At 42.4% G+C, this 16,426-nt stretch overlaps 1 protein-coding gene across 29 annotated transcripts in view; it reads left to right on the top strand.

Annotated features, from left to right (window-relative positions):
- KCNMA1 (potassium calcium-activated channel subfamily M alpha 1) overlaps positions 1-16,426 on the top strand; it is a 744,082-nt gene that overhangs the window by 436,312 nt on the left and 291,344 nt on the right. For all 29 annotated transcript variants that reach the window (XM_088020031.1, XM_028109572.2, XM_028109573.2 and 26 more), the window contains 2 exons: positions 11,654-11,747; positions 12,572-12,683. In XM_088020031.1, the coding sequence (XP_087876157.1) occupies positions 11,654-11,747; positions 12,572-12,683 (206 nt within the window). The remainder of the gene's footprint in view (positions 1-11,653; positions 11,748-12,571; positions 12,684-16,426) is intronic.

Here is a 16,426-nt window from a genome sequence, read left to right on the forward strand (position 1 = left end):
CTATGCAGAGCAGGTGATCCTGACCAGCATGATGACATGCTCTCACTTTACCAGAGCTTTCCTTCATCTGGGGGTTTGACGAAGGAAACAACTGATTCTCCTCTTTGGGGTTCTTCAGTAAAGGGACCCACTCCTTTTTCTCAGAAAAACACAGTGCTTCCAGATAAAATAAAAGGATTTCTGAAACCCAACACAGAGAGGGGTTAAATGGATCCATTTATGGAGACAAAAGAGAGAATCATAAGAAGTCAGCTTCCTAGGGGCATCCTGGGTCCCTCACAGACCTTTTATTTTTACAGTGAGGGGGGAAAATGACTCTAGAGAAAATCAAAGATCTGGCAATAGAATTAAAAAGGGGAACTGCAGAAAGAAGCAAGGAAAAAGAAACTTTACCCCGATGAGCACACATTTCATGATATTACTTTCTGAATGGATCCAGAAGTCAAGTGGACACCATTAATATGGTGGAAGGAGCTATTATTTCTGAGGTACGAGCAGGACAGTTTTGATAATAAGTGATTTCCAATGCTAACCAGAAGCAAATGGGAAAGAAAAAGTGAAGGAAAAGAAATGTTCCTGGAGGTAAGAAGTTATTTCCATGAAGTAGTTAAAGAGAAAATTAGAAGTGTGTATACGTGAAGATATGATTGTTATAATCATAGGGCTTAACAAGCCATTACCATTTTCTGTGTTAATGATGACACATTGCCTGGCAATGGGGGGAGGGGGGCTGGGGAGGGGGGTTTGCAGCAGCTCTGTCCCCTGGAGCCAAACTACTCTCATGCCTACAAAAATGTAGACCTGAAGAACAAGAAAAGAGGATTCATCCTAACACTACTGGATATTAAATGTTGCCATACATGGGCCGAGAGGCCCATAGACAATCATCTCTTGCCCGTAATAACCGCTAGTCAGCTCCTAGGCACTGGGGGGCAATTGTCTGGTGTCACCATTTCTTAAGGAGGGAGCAACCATGAGGAAGCAGGCTAAGGGCACAGTTTCAAGGCACTTTGGACTCAAGGCTTCCCAAATAAACTATGAAGGTAACTTGTCACATCTGATTTTCCGTGGTAATGTTGGTCCCCACTGCCCAGGTCACTTTATGACATTCCTAAGGCGTGACTCCTGCTTTGGACTCAGCAGACTCATGACTTCTAATCATCAACATCTCAGACTCTCCTTTTTGGCTGTGAGGCTGCTGGGCTCCCAACAAAACTCCTAAATAGGAATACTTACAAAAGTTCCACGCCTCAGCTGTCAGCCAAAGACAGAGCTAAGACACGGCTATTTTATTTTCTTGTGTAATATAAAGGTATAATTGTTTTCTACGCCAGATGTCAGAAGAACGTGTGCCAGGTCTTTCTCAGTGTCTTCTTAAAAAAGTTCTCAACCAAAAAGAAAAAAACAACCTCAGGATATCAGAAACAAAACTATCATAATTATCCTTTAGCATCACATATAAATTCATGTGTAGCTTGTAACAAATGCCAATTGCCCTGGTGGTGAGTATGTATGTTATGTGACAGTGTTTTCTATGCTTCAAAGCGAAGCAAAGCAGATGGAATCTATTTCCTTACATAATTATTTTTTCCCTAATGCTCTCGAGCCTCCCCAAGTTGGTACCAGGCAGGTCTCCAGCATGGGCGCTCTTTGTCATTGAAATTCTTCAGATGAGACCACCGAGGAGATTTGTGCTATTCTGCTTGGGTCCCGATGTGGCTGACAGATAGCAGGATTGAAACTGTAACAGATCTAGGTCTCTTTGGCTGCTGGCAGGAAATTGGAGTTCCATGAAGGGAACAGGAAAAGGATGTCTCCTGCATCCTCATTACCCCCATCTGATTAGGCTATCAGTCTGGGACCCAGAGCAGGCTGGGCCTGGCTGTGTAGATTCGGGAGTTTTTGGCTTTCCCACTTTAAATCCTTGCAGGTAGACCCATAGCAAGGAGGCATTGCCAAGGTCAGGCTGTTCAGGTGTGTCAGGATTACATTAAAGCCAGGGAGGTGGATGGGGGTGGGAGCATAGGGCATAAGCTAAGGAGGAGACTAGTAGGATGACCAGGGAATACCCAGAAGAATCCAAGCTAAACATCAGGACAAGAGGGCTCAACAGAATTTTGAAGTCTGTGCCCAATAACAGCTCAAAGAGATCCCACAGGGATTTGGAAGACTGTTACACTGTGGGAATCCCAACCCACATGCTCAACTTAGGAGCCCCTACCATTCTCTATGCAATTATGAGACCTTCATAGTTTATTTGGGAAGCCTTGAGTCCAAAGTGCCTTGAAACTGTGCCCTTAGGCTGCTTCCTCATGGTTGCTCCCTCCTTAAGAAATGGTGACACCAGACAATTGCCCCCCAGTGCCTAGGAGCTGACTAGCGGTTATTACGGGCAAGAGATGATTGTCTATGGGCCTCTCGGCCCATGTATGGCAACATTTAATATCCAGTAGTGTTAGGATGAATCCTCTTTTCTTGTTCTTCAGGTCTACATTTTTGTAGGCATGAGAGTAGTTTGGCTCCAGGGGACAGAGCTGCTGCAAACCCCCCTCCCCAGCCCCCCTCCCCCCATTGCCAGGCAATGTGTCTGGGTTCCCTGCTCTTCATTCAGACCTGGAACTTCTTCTCTCTTCCCTCTTCTCCCCCTTTCTAATCACTTCACCCAAGCGATCCTATTTTGTGGATGGTCCCAGAGTGAGGTTGGGGTTGGATAGAGAGCATACACTTGTGCTGGAAGGCTGTGGGTATGTGCCGTGTGTGCGCATGTGTCCCCACCCACATGTACCACTCACAATTGTACATGCTCACTGACCCTGCCCTTGAAGAATTCTCAGTCTGTTTTGTAGTATTTGTGTGTGTGTGTATTTGAATTTTCTACTTCATCACATCCCTCTACTAGGTAAACAAGAGTTTACAGAAGAAGAGATGGCTGGAGTCAGTGGAGGTAGGGAAATAAGAGTAAGAAGCAATCGGTCATGGGTTCTTAGACAGTTCAGTGAGAACCAAAGCAGCACTCATTTGGCAAGACTCTGTTTCATGTAGTAGCTTAACTCTGATTTATTACATAAAAGTTGCTGGCAAATATGAACACTAATTCCAGTCTGGTAACAACTGTGATTGAAATAATTGTAGTCTGTAGACAAATTGGAGAAAACAAGCATTAGTGGGTAGGTTGTCTTGGACATCATTCCAAGAGTCCAACAGTGAAGGAAATACATGATCTTACGGACGTAGAATTGGAAGAGATATTTAGAAGACATATGACTGGTTCCTCCCCCTGCCTCTCCTCCAGATTCATGGTAAGCCAACCAGGCAAATGAAACTCTCTCTTCTGCTAAAGACCCGGGAAAAGAATACACAACCTCCTGTGGCCACTCATTAAAGTGACTCATGGCTTTCTCTGTCAGGAAATCTTGGTTAATTATTTAATATTTATGAGACTATGTGGCTGCCTTTATGGAAATATAATTTCCCTGGTGTTCCTTCTTTAATATTACCCAAATGAAATGCTCTAATATATGGAATGACACCAGATGTTAGCTCACTGCACAACCTATTGGGCATTTGAATTCTATTACAGCATCCGATAAGGAAGCAGTAAAGCAGGTACAAATGGAAAATTAAGTGTGAAATAATTGATTCTATCAGTTTTTGTTCATTTGGATGATTGCCTTTTTTTGGCATTTTTCTACAGACAGTCCTTATTTATCACTATTGTTATTACTTTAGTTTTAAAAATAACTATCACCTGTTCAGCACTTAGTCTTTATGCATTATCTGATTTCATTCTTGCAACAGCCTTTGAGGTTTTTATCCTTATCTCCAGTTTACAGATGAGAAAATCAAGCTGTGGAGTTCAGATTATTTGTCTACGATTATACAGCTCATAACGATAGAGCTGGAATTTTAACTCTTCCACTGAATTCCAAAACTACCTAACTGCTATCCATGCTTGAGGTTAACTTCTCAACTCCATCAGAGAAAATTGGGGCATCTTGTGGGTCATCCATCTTTAAGCAGACGAATAACTAGGAGTTATTTCTCAACAAGCAGAGGAACTTACCCTCAGCAGACGGGGTCGGATTCCATGATGCCACTACCCCTCAGGGGCCCTGGAAGCACTTCTGGGGATTAGTAATGTCCCGTGATGCCCACATTTTGCTTTTGATTTACTTATTTGGGTGCTTAAATGGATAAAAACATACAGAATGAAGATGAGAAGGAGACCCTAAGCTCAGATAGCATCTTGAAATCTTTTGAGAAAATTCAGAGGAACTCCATCAGAAAGTGACAGAGATTTCACCATCTGAGTTTCATGAAAACAGATTATCGGTGTGTTTCACTGAGAAATCCAGTGTGTAAGGAACTGACGTATTTTTTTTCTCTTCATCGGCAATCTATGTAATTTTGTTTGTCTCCTTGAAGAATGCTTAATTGTTAGGACCAATTATTCAGGTAGATACCCTGAGCCATACAACTGCTCTGAAGTCTACTGCTAGCATTCTTCCAGTATTCTCCATAACAGAGCTCAAGAAGACAGAGCACATGGGATCCCAGAGCAGTAAGGGTTTATATACCACCTTTTCATTTGTTCCAGTTCATTTCAACATGACCCTAATGAGGCAAATATTTGTGGCTATTGGCTCACATCTCCTCAATTGAGTGGAGACGTAATTGGAAGCCTGATGTTGTCAGAAAGATTAATAGACCTGTTGATACAAACCCATAACTGAAGATTTCCCAACAAAGCCATTTAACTAACTGGCTTGGGGTCAAGTAACAAAAATGTTTTCTATTCACATTAGAACCATTGCAAGGTCTAAAACAAGTGTTTTAAGATTTAGAAAGGCTCCTTTTGAGGTCATTGTCATTAGTATTGATTAATGACTGAACGCAAACTCCCCCATCAACAATAATAACATCTTAGAAGATACCTACTCAGGTGTTCTGGGATAAAGTCAAGATGATGGTCAACAAGGAGAAGCTGGTTTCTGTTTGATAAAAGAGAAAAAACCTACACAAGTTATTGAATATATGCTCCACTCAGTGTAAACACTAAAAGCACCAACATTGGAAAGACAAGTTCTTAAGGACATAACTCTGACAAGGTAGTTAAAATGGGGGTACTAATGAAAGCTAAAGGTTAGAAAGCTTTCAACTTGGACCCATTCGAGACCTGGGGTGCTGTCTAGGTTAGAAGACAACGTTCTATATAAAGATTATTATTTTCTCAGTGATTAATTACTATCTTGTCATTTGCACTAAATCCACTATTACTATTAACTTAGAAGGTATTTTTCTGAGACCTAAAATTATATGAATAATAATAATACCAATAATTTGGAGTATATTGCAAATAATTGCTCCCTTTAAAAATATTTTGCTCTCATAATATTCTGATCAGCTAGGTGCTTTTATTTCTATTTTGCAGGCACTTTGCTTATCCAGTATATCTAGACATTATTAGAAAAACATCCACTCATTTAGATTTCCTCCCTCTCGGTTGCAGATAGGTTCTGTAGTATCCACGACTATATGATGTTATCATTTTTCTTACTTCAGTTGAATGGAATGGGATGCAAAACTTTACTGTCTGTTCCATAATTAGAAGTGTTCTCAGTATCTAAACATCATCCATTACTACATCCATTCTTGTTCTTTTAGAAAAAGAGAGGATAAGAGAAAATTAGGACATCTTGAGCGTTATCCATCTTTAAGCAGATGGATAACTAGGAGTTATTTCTTCACAAGCAGAGGAACTTACCCTCAGAAGATAGGGTCAGGCTCCATGATACCACTACTCCCTCGGGGGCCCCAGAAGCACTCCTGGGGATTAGTAATGTCCCATAGGACCGTCTTTACAGAGCAGGGTTAGATACAAGTTGGACAGGTCAGCTTCCCCTGAATTTTCCCAGACCATTCAACAAACATTAAATTTTTCTGGGGCAGTTTCACCTCCTCTGTAAATCAGTCAACCCTCATTGTTTTTGAAAAAGATCCATGCCAGGGTCTGTAGATAGTAGATGCTACATCTTACGTGGTTTTGTTTGTTTGTTTGTTTTACCTCTCCAAGGATGTTGCAGTTCTTCTGGAGAAGTAAGGTGGTATGGCAGAAAGGATATTGGGTCTCTGTCCCAACCCTTCCACTTAGCTACATGATCTTGCATAGGTTTCTGAGCCTCTACTTCTCAGAAGTCTGCAAAATGAGGATTATAACGAACTGTCTACTTTATTTTGCCAAGTTGTAAGGACCAAATGCAATAGTGTGTGCAGGCTCTATACAATGCCAGGTATTATATTGGATTAGATGAGAATCAACATTATAAGACAGTTTAGAATGCCTTGCTCCTAATGCTATAGGAATTCAGAGATGGGAGAGGTCAGTGAGGCCATGAGTAATTTACTGAGCTGTGCCTTTCTGTTGGCTTTGAGGGTTGCCTAAGGTTTGAACACAAAGACGGAGGAGCATTTGAAGAGGTCACAGCAAAAGCATAGATTTAGAATTAGGAAGATGTGGGTCACATTCATGAAATAAGGAAGGTAGCAGCTCATAGTAGCAAAGGGCTTGGTGTGGAGCAGATGGTAGAAAATAAAATGGGACATGTAGTGAGGCTGCGTTTCAGAGGTTCATCACAGTCAGGGTTAGAGCTGATGTATGAGGCAGGAGGGAGCCATGATGGTAGATGAATGACATCTTTTAATTAAATTAATCTGGCAACATTGCAGAGGTGAGACTAGGAGAAGAGTCTGGAATCATTAAACTTATTGTATTGATTCATGTCTGTGGTGCTCTCTGGTGGTCCATAATCCTGGTGGGAATTGAGAAGGCTCCATCCAATTTAAAAAGGGACTAGCCACAAGAGCGAGGAGAATTCAGATGTTAGAAATTATTTCACAAAGTGCTATTTTGTTCCTCAGTTAGTCCCTTCCCTCTCATGTGGTTATTTATTAAATCATCTCAGATATTTGCTGCTGCTGTTGATGTCCCTAGACTGCTTAACATTTTGTTGTCTCATAAATGATGGTCTCTGTAACCTCTCCCCATCTATACTTCATTTTTCCTTTTAATCTTAAACTAAAGATGTGCTCCTCAGGCACTCTGTTAATTAGAATCTCGGTGGCGAAGCTCACATAGTGGTGCTGTAATTACTTCTCTGTATCGTCTTAATTTTTTCCCCCTTGTTCCCACCTGAAAGTGAAAATATCTGTTCAACCTCTTGATCTCAGCAATTAGTTAAGTGGTATGCAGCTGGTTATCTGGGGGTGGGCTCAAACGTTTAATCATCTCTGCTCAGGTCTGAATGGGAATCTTCTTGAGAAGCAACACCTGTAATTAGTGTGTAGTTGCAAGAAAGTGCTTCTGTAACAGTGGTTCTCAAAGTTTGGTCCCCAGACAAGCAGCAGTATCTGGGAAGCTGTTAGAAATGTAAATTCCCAGGACCCCACCCCAGCCCTACTAAATCAGAAACTCTGGAAGCGACCTGTCAATATTTTAATAAGCCTTCCAGGTAGATGCTAAAGTTTGAGAACCACTGTCCTGGAGAAATATCTCTACTAGGTTGAGCAGCCAGACTCAGGGAGTTAGGAAAACAGACTTCAGAAAACACCAGGGGAGTTTAGAGGCTGAGAAGAGAGGGCAATTACTACCCTCTTGGTGATGATGCAGATATCCAGAGGAACACCTGCTGGAAGTGAGTTTTTTTGTCCTTAGTCCCTGCCCCTTGAAAGAAAACCTGGCTAGCCATTGTTTGCCCTGTGCTTTGGAAAGACAAGGTCTTAAGTCAGTTTCAGGAAGGACTATTGGATCTTCCCACTCAGGGGTCTTCATTGGATATTATATTGTTAAATAGATGAAGGAAGAGATATATTTGCCATTCTGAGTGCGTCTCCTTTTCCTCTATAGACGTCTAAATACTAAAGATACGCTTATTGGATGGTCAAGAGGAAATAAGACGACTCTCCTACACTGAATATTTAAACCACAAGCAGCTCTTTATTGAGGTTCTTTTGAAGGTGTCCCAATCCTAGAGTCCTGGTGAAAACACTAAACTTGCCTAAGGTTTTAGTATCACATTTGACCCATGGGCTGTGGGAGTCTAAGAATGAGGAGTCCATCAGCTTACCAATTATCTTGTGTCCTCTAATTGGTAAGTCATTAGTTTAACCAGGAATAATTCAGGGAAAGTCCATTTACTACTACCAGGATCAGAACCAGTATCCCTATTTCAGTTCTTAAAACTCCCCTTTTTTTTTTCTATTGGCAACATATATCCACATACAGCCTATTCGGATGTGGGCATGCCTTGTAAGAACGGCAATCCAAATTTAAGTGTGTACTTTGGAGTCACTTTCTTTGGTGATAAAAAAAAAGTGATTTCTTTTCTAGCTCTTGAAACTTCTGTGTATCTAAACAAGGAACTCTCTTATTGTACATGAGAAAGAGAAGCAGTTTGTATTTCATTTTTTACCCTACAATGAGCATTAATCATTAAGATAACAATCTCTTTGGGAGGAAAATAAATCCTGGCTGATATGGCCAGCCCTTTTATTGTTAAATTATATATTTTCTTTTTATAAGATCAGTGAACTTCTCTGTGGGTTGTTTCCATTTAGGGAATGAAATGATGGGGCTTTAGAATCTCCACTCTGGTCTCTGATTGTGTGAGTTTGTGGACTGCAGGCACTCAGAAGATTTATCTCAGAGGGGATCCTGATAAACAGTTCTATTGCCACTTGAGAAAACTAGGCAGGACATTTCTCCTTGGACTCTCGTGGCAAGCAGAAAAGAGCTAGAAGGGATAGAAAACAGATTTCCCCATCACTCTGGTCCTACCTGGGTCACAGAGGCTGGGCCTCTTTTATCCCAGAGTTTTCTGCTTCTCTTCATCTCTTAGATCTTAACAGAGCGTATTCATATCATTGGCAAGCTTCAGCCAGAGGACAAGCTGCTAGCACCAACAGCATAGTGTACTCCTTTTCTTTTTTCAGCCTAAAGTCTAGGACTCAAGGAATACTATGAAACAGTGGTTGAATCAGTTCAAAATTTTTGGAAGAGTATTAAGGAAAAGGTCTGATATCGTTTCAGCTCTGTTCTCTGTAAATCAGGGATGCTGTTGAGGTGTGTTTTCAACACAGTGTCCTTTAGCAGAAAGCCCTCTCATTGCTGCCTTTGCATATGGGCAATAGAGGAGGGAACAGCAGGAATTACAAGGAAGGAAGGGATCAACGGGAAGAAGTTGCTACAGTCTGATTCCTTATGCTCTTTTGAACATATGGAGGAAAAGACCATTTATGCTGAACCAAAATATCCTCAATGGCATTGAGCTAACATCTTTTCCCCCACTATCCCATTCCCTTCCACAGCCTAGCAAATGTTTTACCTATTAGATACATTTTAAGTTTACTACAAAATTTACCACAAAGGCCATGGAATTAATGGGAGCTAGGAAATTCACAGGACATCCAAATATATTGTGTGGGCAATAGTAAGGTTATTGTTTGACGTTGGTGAAGTGATAGTGGGTTTTCCATAGTAGACTTGGGAACCAAGACTTTCTCTCTGTCCCTTTGCCTATGACTCTCAATCCTGATGAATATGAATTTAAATGCACAGTTAAGTCACTACTGGTACAAGTAAAAACATGAGTGCAGCATTTACCAACAGAGCTTCCCATCCTCACTCTCTTGATCACTCTCTTACACACACACACACACACACACACACACACACACACACACACACCCCATTCATTCATCAGTAGCACATCATACCAGTGGCTTATGTAGCAGAGAGATGCACTGTCTCTTCCCTTGGAATCTATAGTGGATTTCTGGTCAACCTAGTTCATGTACTTCTTTTCACTGTGACTAGAGAAGCTAAGAACTCTGACACCTGTGGACCTTGTGGGTCTTGTTTTTGACATGAAACAAAACACCATCCTGGCTTGGGGATTGCAGAAGTGTCTCTTATTAACTCTAGGACTGGATTTTCCTTTTTTCATTTAAATTAAAACCCAAGTAGGGGAGGAGGTAAAGAGCAGTGGTTAGCTTTTGTGCTCCTCACTCCTTCCAGGATTGGACTAAGCAAATTCCATGCTGTCTTCCCTCCCACTTCCCCACCTTATCGAAAACCTAGGAGTTGTCATTTCCTTTATAAAAGAAATGTTTTTCAGCGTTTGCTTTTCAGCGTTTGCGTTTCCTTTAGTCTGCTTAGTTGGTAAATGCAAATGTAGATAGCCCACCCCCCCCCCCCCCCCCCCCGCCCCAAATGCTTGTCTGGAGGTTTTCCCACCTATTTGTGATTTAGGAGATGACAAAGGGCATGTTTGACTTGTAATAGAGATGAAGAATGGATAAATCAGTGCATGTAATATGATTGGAGAGTCCCATAGAGCGACCCACCATGCCTCTATGTGGGCCCTGCATTCCCATACTGCACAGATTCCTGCCTGTTGAACAACCAAGCATTGTCCTCGCGGAAGTACAACTATACTAACTGGTATTGTGTATAGCGATTTCCAAAGTGGTGGTACTCGGAAATCCTCCATCCTGCACTTCTCAAGCTAGCCCTCTCCTGGCCACGTTGGTCCACGTTGCTTTCCATCCAGGGAAAATATTTTGCTTCTCCCCATACTCCCTCCCCTTTCCCCACCTCATCCTCTTTATGTTTCTGGCCTGAGTGTTACCATTTGCTTACTGATAACAGTCTACTCTGAATTTTCATTCACAGCTTTGAGATGCTTATGAGGCTTTCCTGCTTCCCACCCAGCCCCAAACTTGGGACTTTTCACACACTGATCCTCTGATCAGTTTGACGCGGGAAAGCCCATGGAAGCCATGTACCAGTTTGTATAGTAGTACCCTTTTAAAAAACTGTCTACTCTTGAACAAAGTAGAGTGTGCTGGGGGTTCGCACTGGCTGCTTGACACACACAAAGCCAATTAACTTGCATGCCAAAAAAAAAAAAAAATTAACCCTTAGAGTACTGCTTCAACATTTTGGTTTAATGGTCTTGAACTTTACCAGCTGGGCAATGTTTCTTTCTCCAGATCAGAGTGCTATACATCAAGTCCGTACTTAGTCTAGCCAGAACATCAACCAGGATCCTCTTCTCCACAGCTTTCCTGAGATGCTCCTGGGTCCTTTATTATTCATCAACCGATGGCTTTCGAGAGGTCTCAAGCACAGCCACTGAGTTTAACTGAAAATGGGCTCTACTTCTAATGTGCTGGAGGGTGTGAGGGACTATTTTGAGCTTTGGTATATGTCCTCTAAAAGAAAGAAGTCAGTTCTTTAAGGGTTAATGTGAAATTAAGGAATTTGATGGTCTCTCCTGCTTGTCCTTCCTCCAAGGTATCTGCATGATCCTTTTTAGATTCTTAGCTCAACTGTTGAATGATATAAAAATAATATATATATATATATAAATATATAATTACAAAAACAAATAAAAGAACAAAAGACTGAATGGTTGAATGGAAAGACCCCTTGGCCATGCTTGCTTGATCATCACAGAGGGTAGAAAGACCAAATGTTTTAGTCAATGAAGATTCATTTTGTCCTCTACCCCAAGCACCAATACCACACGGTATGTGCAAGACGTGATGATGCTTTTCATTTACCTCTTGCTTTTTTCTTCTTCCTGTCTAATAGCCCAATAGAGTCCTGCCAGAATTTCTACAAAGATTTCACATTACAGATCGACATGGCTTTCAACGTGTTCTTCCTTCTCTACTTTGGCCTGCGGGTAAGTCTGATCCCCACAACTCAGTATCATCATGGGGCCACTTGTACCCAGGGGCCATGCCCCACGAGCATCTGCTCTTGCAGAGATGAAGCCCAGTGTTTCCAGGGGGGACAACAGACCCATAATCTGATTTTCAGTCTCTGAGAGAGTCCTTTCCTTAACTTCGCATTTTCAGAAGTGCCTGTTAAAATCTTGTTCCAAGGAGGCGAACAGGGATTGAAGTAACTATTATACTTCCACTGGCCGACTGTTTCTCATCTCTCTAAATGCAAATGCATTGTTGTCTTAAATGGAGAAAAAAAACTTCTCTTAAAATTATGTTTATCGGGGCTCACTCAGTTGAATCCTGAGAGAACAGTTGGGAGGCTTGAATCGAGGCGGTAGTTGGTAGAATTTGGGGGCTTGGAGGATTTGTAGTAGAGCCTCTCTATGAGGGGCGCTGTACAGAATGTGTATTACAGAGATTGTGTGTACATGTGCATGTGCATGGATGCGTACATCTATGCTTTACTTAGGTTGTATTTCCGTTAGAGTCTAATGAAAGTGAGACCACTCAAACTTTCCTATGATGCGATTGAAAACCACAGGAAAACAGATTGCCTGATATTTCTCCAAGGTTAACATAGGCTACAGTCATTCTCTACAAGAGACTGTATAACCGAATTCTAAGACAGAAATAGCCTGTGATTGGTGTAGATATGAGAAGGACATAACATCTCCCTCCAGGCCCCTGTGAAAAACCAAAACATAGCCTTTGGCAAAAGCATATACTTCGAATGCCAGCATCGTGCCTCTCATGTTTTTCTCCTTTCCTCTCTCCCCAGTTTATTGCAGCCAACGATAAGCTGTGGTTCTGGCTGGAAGTGAACTCCGTGGTAGATTTCTTCACGGTCCCCCCAGTGTTTGTGTCTGTGTACTTAAACAGAAGTTGGCTTGGTAAGTCGACCTCTCTTCCTTTCTTCCCACTGGTTCCCAAGCTGTGGTGGATCAGAGGCCTGCACTGTCCCCACAGAAAGAAAGTTTTGTGTATTCGTGTGCACAGCTCCTGGAGTTTTGGGAGCTGGTGGTGACAGTTCTCTTTGGAGCACTCAGCCAGGAGGCCGTGCTGCCTAGTTAGGGCTTCAGGGAAGGCAGTTTTATCATAGTTGAAACCTAGCGGTCACACTCTCCCAGTCAGGACCTCTGCCTCCGTGGTTCTGTCATTTTCATTCAACCTGCAGTCAGGACTGGACAGAGAAGCCCGTGGGGACGAGGCCAGATTTCCAAGTAGCTACTTCAGGTGCCCTAGAAGGCCTGCCTGCCAGACTGACTTCTGTCTGCTTCTTAGTTTTAAGCAGAGTGGGTCCTGCCTGGTTTATTTATGGTTATGAGTTCCTCTGTGGGGCAAGGGAGCATCAAGCATCGCGAGCCACCTTCTCCGTGAAGGAGATGGAACCCCCTCCTGTGTTAAAGGATGAGCTTTTGCTGGTGCTGTGTTCACATCTCCCCTGCTGTATCTGCTCAGCAGGTCACTTCCTGCCTCGGGACCAGGACACTTTGTTGGGAGAAATAACTAGCTCGGACGATGGTCACGGGAGCCAGGGACAGAAAGAGGCAGCTTCGAGCTTCTCTTGGTTGCACTGAATAATTCTCTCAGAATGTTCCTGCTACTGTGGGTATACAGGGGAAAAGGAAGGCTGAAGCAAGACCCAGAGGACTATTTCTGGGTTCCTTGCAGTCATGCCTTCTCCCTGGGATGCTCAGTGTTAACAGACTTCCATCTTTCCTTCATGTCCCTTTGCCCCAAACGTGGATGCACATAGACATGTTGGAGCGGTGGTGGTCTTCGTAAAAATGAGTGTGTCCGTCACATTGCACTGCAGTTTGGTTTTCTTACTAACAAATGATGGGTGTCCCTTCAGCTCTATAATAATTCATTTTATTAGTGTTACACAGAATTCTACAAATTGTTGTAGCTTGGTTCCTCCGGCCATAACCCTAAGGATGGACCACCTGATGGTTTCCTTTTTGCACTGTGAACGATGATTTAGTAAACACCCTCATCCACATATCTGTACAGTTCTGTTTCTCTAGATGGTTCCAGGTTCCTGGAAGAGGAATTGCTGGATCAAAGAATGCGTATATTTTAGTTTGTACAGATATTGATGGCTCATTTTTCAAAAATGTTGTGCCAAGATATGCTTCCCCTAGCAATATGTTTTTGATGTCCTTGCTAGCTCTGTGAATTTATTATATGCCTAGTATCAAGTATTTAAAAAAAGAAGCACCCTTTTTATATGATGTATGCAGTAATCATGTATGCACATATCAGTGCGTATCTGTGTGTGTGTATGCCATAAAGATTCTATTTTCGACGAGTTTTCTCATTAGAATTCTATTCACTTGCTCAGTGGAAAAGTTTTCATCCTTGATTTAAGACATGCTTGCTTAGATTGGGTTTTCCAGCCAGCATGATGGGACTGTCAGAGCCACTCACAAATCTTGAGAAGTGTTCTGAGTGTGACCTGAATGTGCCCTGGTGCTGAGGGCCCCAGCTACCTCAGCTGGGTTGTTAACTGGCTTTGTGACCGGGGGAGCTCACTTTCCTCCATTCAGCCTGTTGTTTTTCATCTGTAAAATAAAGGTTAGGTTAGATGATTTGATTTTTCCAGTACTTTCAGCTCAGGATGCCTCTAAGACTCTTGCATGGTTCATGGGAAGTTTGGGATCTAGGTTGTGGGGTAGGACTGGGAAGTTAGTGAAATCAAATCATCAACATTTCTGAGGCAAAATTACATATAGGCTGCTAACCAGGGCTCGTCCTAGACCATCCTGTTGTGAAGAGTATACAGACATGCACACACACCCGCGTGCATGCACACACCCTGAAAAACTCCAGACAGACAAGGAAAAAAGAAAGGGGAAGAGGGAAGAAGAGAGCAAGAGAGAGGGAGGGAGGAAGGAAAGGAAGAAGAAGGAAGGAAAGGAATCTGCCTTTTCTTCCCGCCTGTGTTCTAATTACTCTGTGCACTACAACAACCATTTTGCTTTTCTGGACCCTCAGTTTTCCCTTCTGAAAAATGGGAGGTTTGGACTTCAAACACCTTCTTGTCTTCACATTTCAGGAATCGGAATTTTATGTCAGGGTCCATTCTCTCTTGGTCCCTCGTGGTCCTAGATGATTGAGGAGACCCCTTCAGGACTGTGGTGGAGACACCCCTCCTGAGCAGCAAGCAGGTCTCGCCCCAGCTAAGGGTGTGTCAGGAGAACTTGGATGTTAAAAACTCATGTCTTTTTGTGAATGATTTAACCCTGATTTTTGGTGTTTGGTGTTCTTGTCTGGTGAAAATCCACTAGAGTGAATAGGAAAAGAAGAAAAAGGAAAAGGAGGAAAAATGAGATACACTCTTACATCAATTGTGGTTGCTCTTCAAAAAATATGCTCTAAAACGTGCTTCAATTTGTTGATTAATTGAACAATATTTATTAAGCACCTACTATGTGCCAGGCACTTTTCTGGATGATTAAGAACCAACAGCGAATAATGGGTCGCCTGGGTGGCTCAGTCGGTTGAGCATCCAACTCTTGATTTTGGCTTCGGTCATGATCTCAGGATCTTCGGATCGAGCCGTGCTTTGGGCTCCACACTGGGCGTGGAGCCTGCTTAAGATTCTCCCTCCCCCTGCCCCTCCCCCCACTAAAAAAAAAAAAAAAAGAAACAACAGTGAATGCAATAGGCAGCGTCCTACCCTGTGACATTGCAGTGGGGGAAGAACAGGAAAAAAACAAACCTAATAAATAAGCAAATATGTAGTACATTAGGAAGCATAAGTGTGTTGAAACTGAAAACAGACCAACAAATTTTGGACTATGAAATAATAAAAATAACAACAGGAAATAACCTTTCTCCTCGTATAGGAGAAGGCACCTTCAATGAAATACTTTTGGTTCTTTAGTAACTAAGCCTCTTGGGTGAGATCCACCCCTGGGCTGCCTGTTACGGAAGAGAATTCAGTATAATAATATTTCAAGGAGGCTCCTGTGTCTGATTTAATACACGGGTTATTACATCATGAAACAATTATTGTGCTGATGAGCTGCCAGAGATAAAATGAACATTCCCACGAGGTATGGCTTACAAAGTAGAAGGAATAATCCCATTAAGTGGGGGCATTTCAGGAAGTGCTGCCCTCCTCCTGGAAAATGAAAAGGTGCTGCCTTTACTGGCAGAGGTTTGGTATAAGATGAGGAAGCTGCAGTCAGTTCTCTTCTCTCGCACACACCTGCTGAGCCCTGCGTAGCTGAAACCATGCGGGTACAAAACAGAATGAGTGCCGCCACCCCCACCCTTACCTTCTCTGGAGCATAACACCCACCACACTTGATTTCTTATCATCATATATAGTTGCATATTATATAGCATAGTATTCATGTACTTTATTGTATATATTCTCTTAGTGCATCTGACGGCATATTACTAATAATAGCTAATTCCAGTTCTACTATGTGCTGGGCGCTCTGATAAGCCCCTTATACACATGAACTCACTTAATTCTCAGAGCAAACCTGTGAGCTGGGAATTATTTTCCCCCAGTTTGAAGATAAGGAAACAGGCTCAGAGACGTTCATTCCTGTCCAAGGTCGCATAGCCTGGGAGTGGCAGAAGGGGTGATTTGCCTCCAATTTGGTCTGACTTTATG

This window comes from Eumetopias jubatus, unplaced genomic scaffold (genome assembly GCF_037043125.1).
Source record: "Eumetopias jubatus isolate StellerSeaLion01/CBP00866 unplaced genomic scaffold, mEumJub1_p1.0 scaffold_17, whole genome shotgun sequence".
Classification (NCBI taxonomy): domain Eukaryota; kingdom Metazoa; phylum Chordata; class Mammalia; order Carnivora; family Otariidae; genus Eumetopias; species Eumetopias jubatus.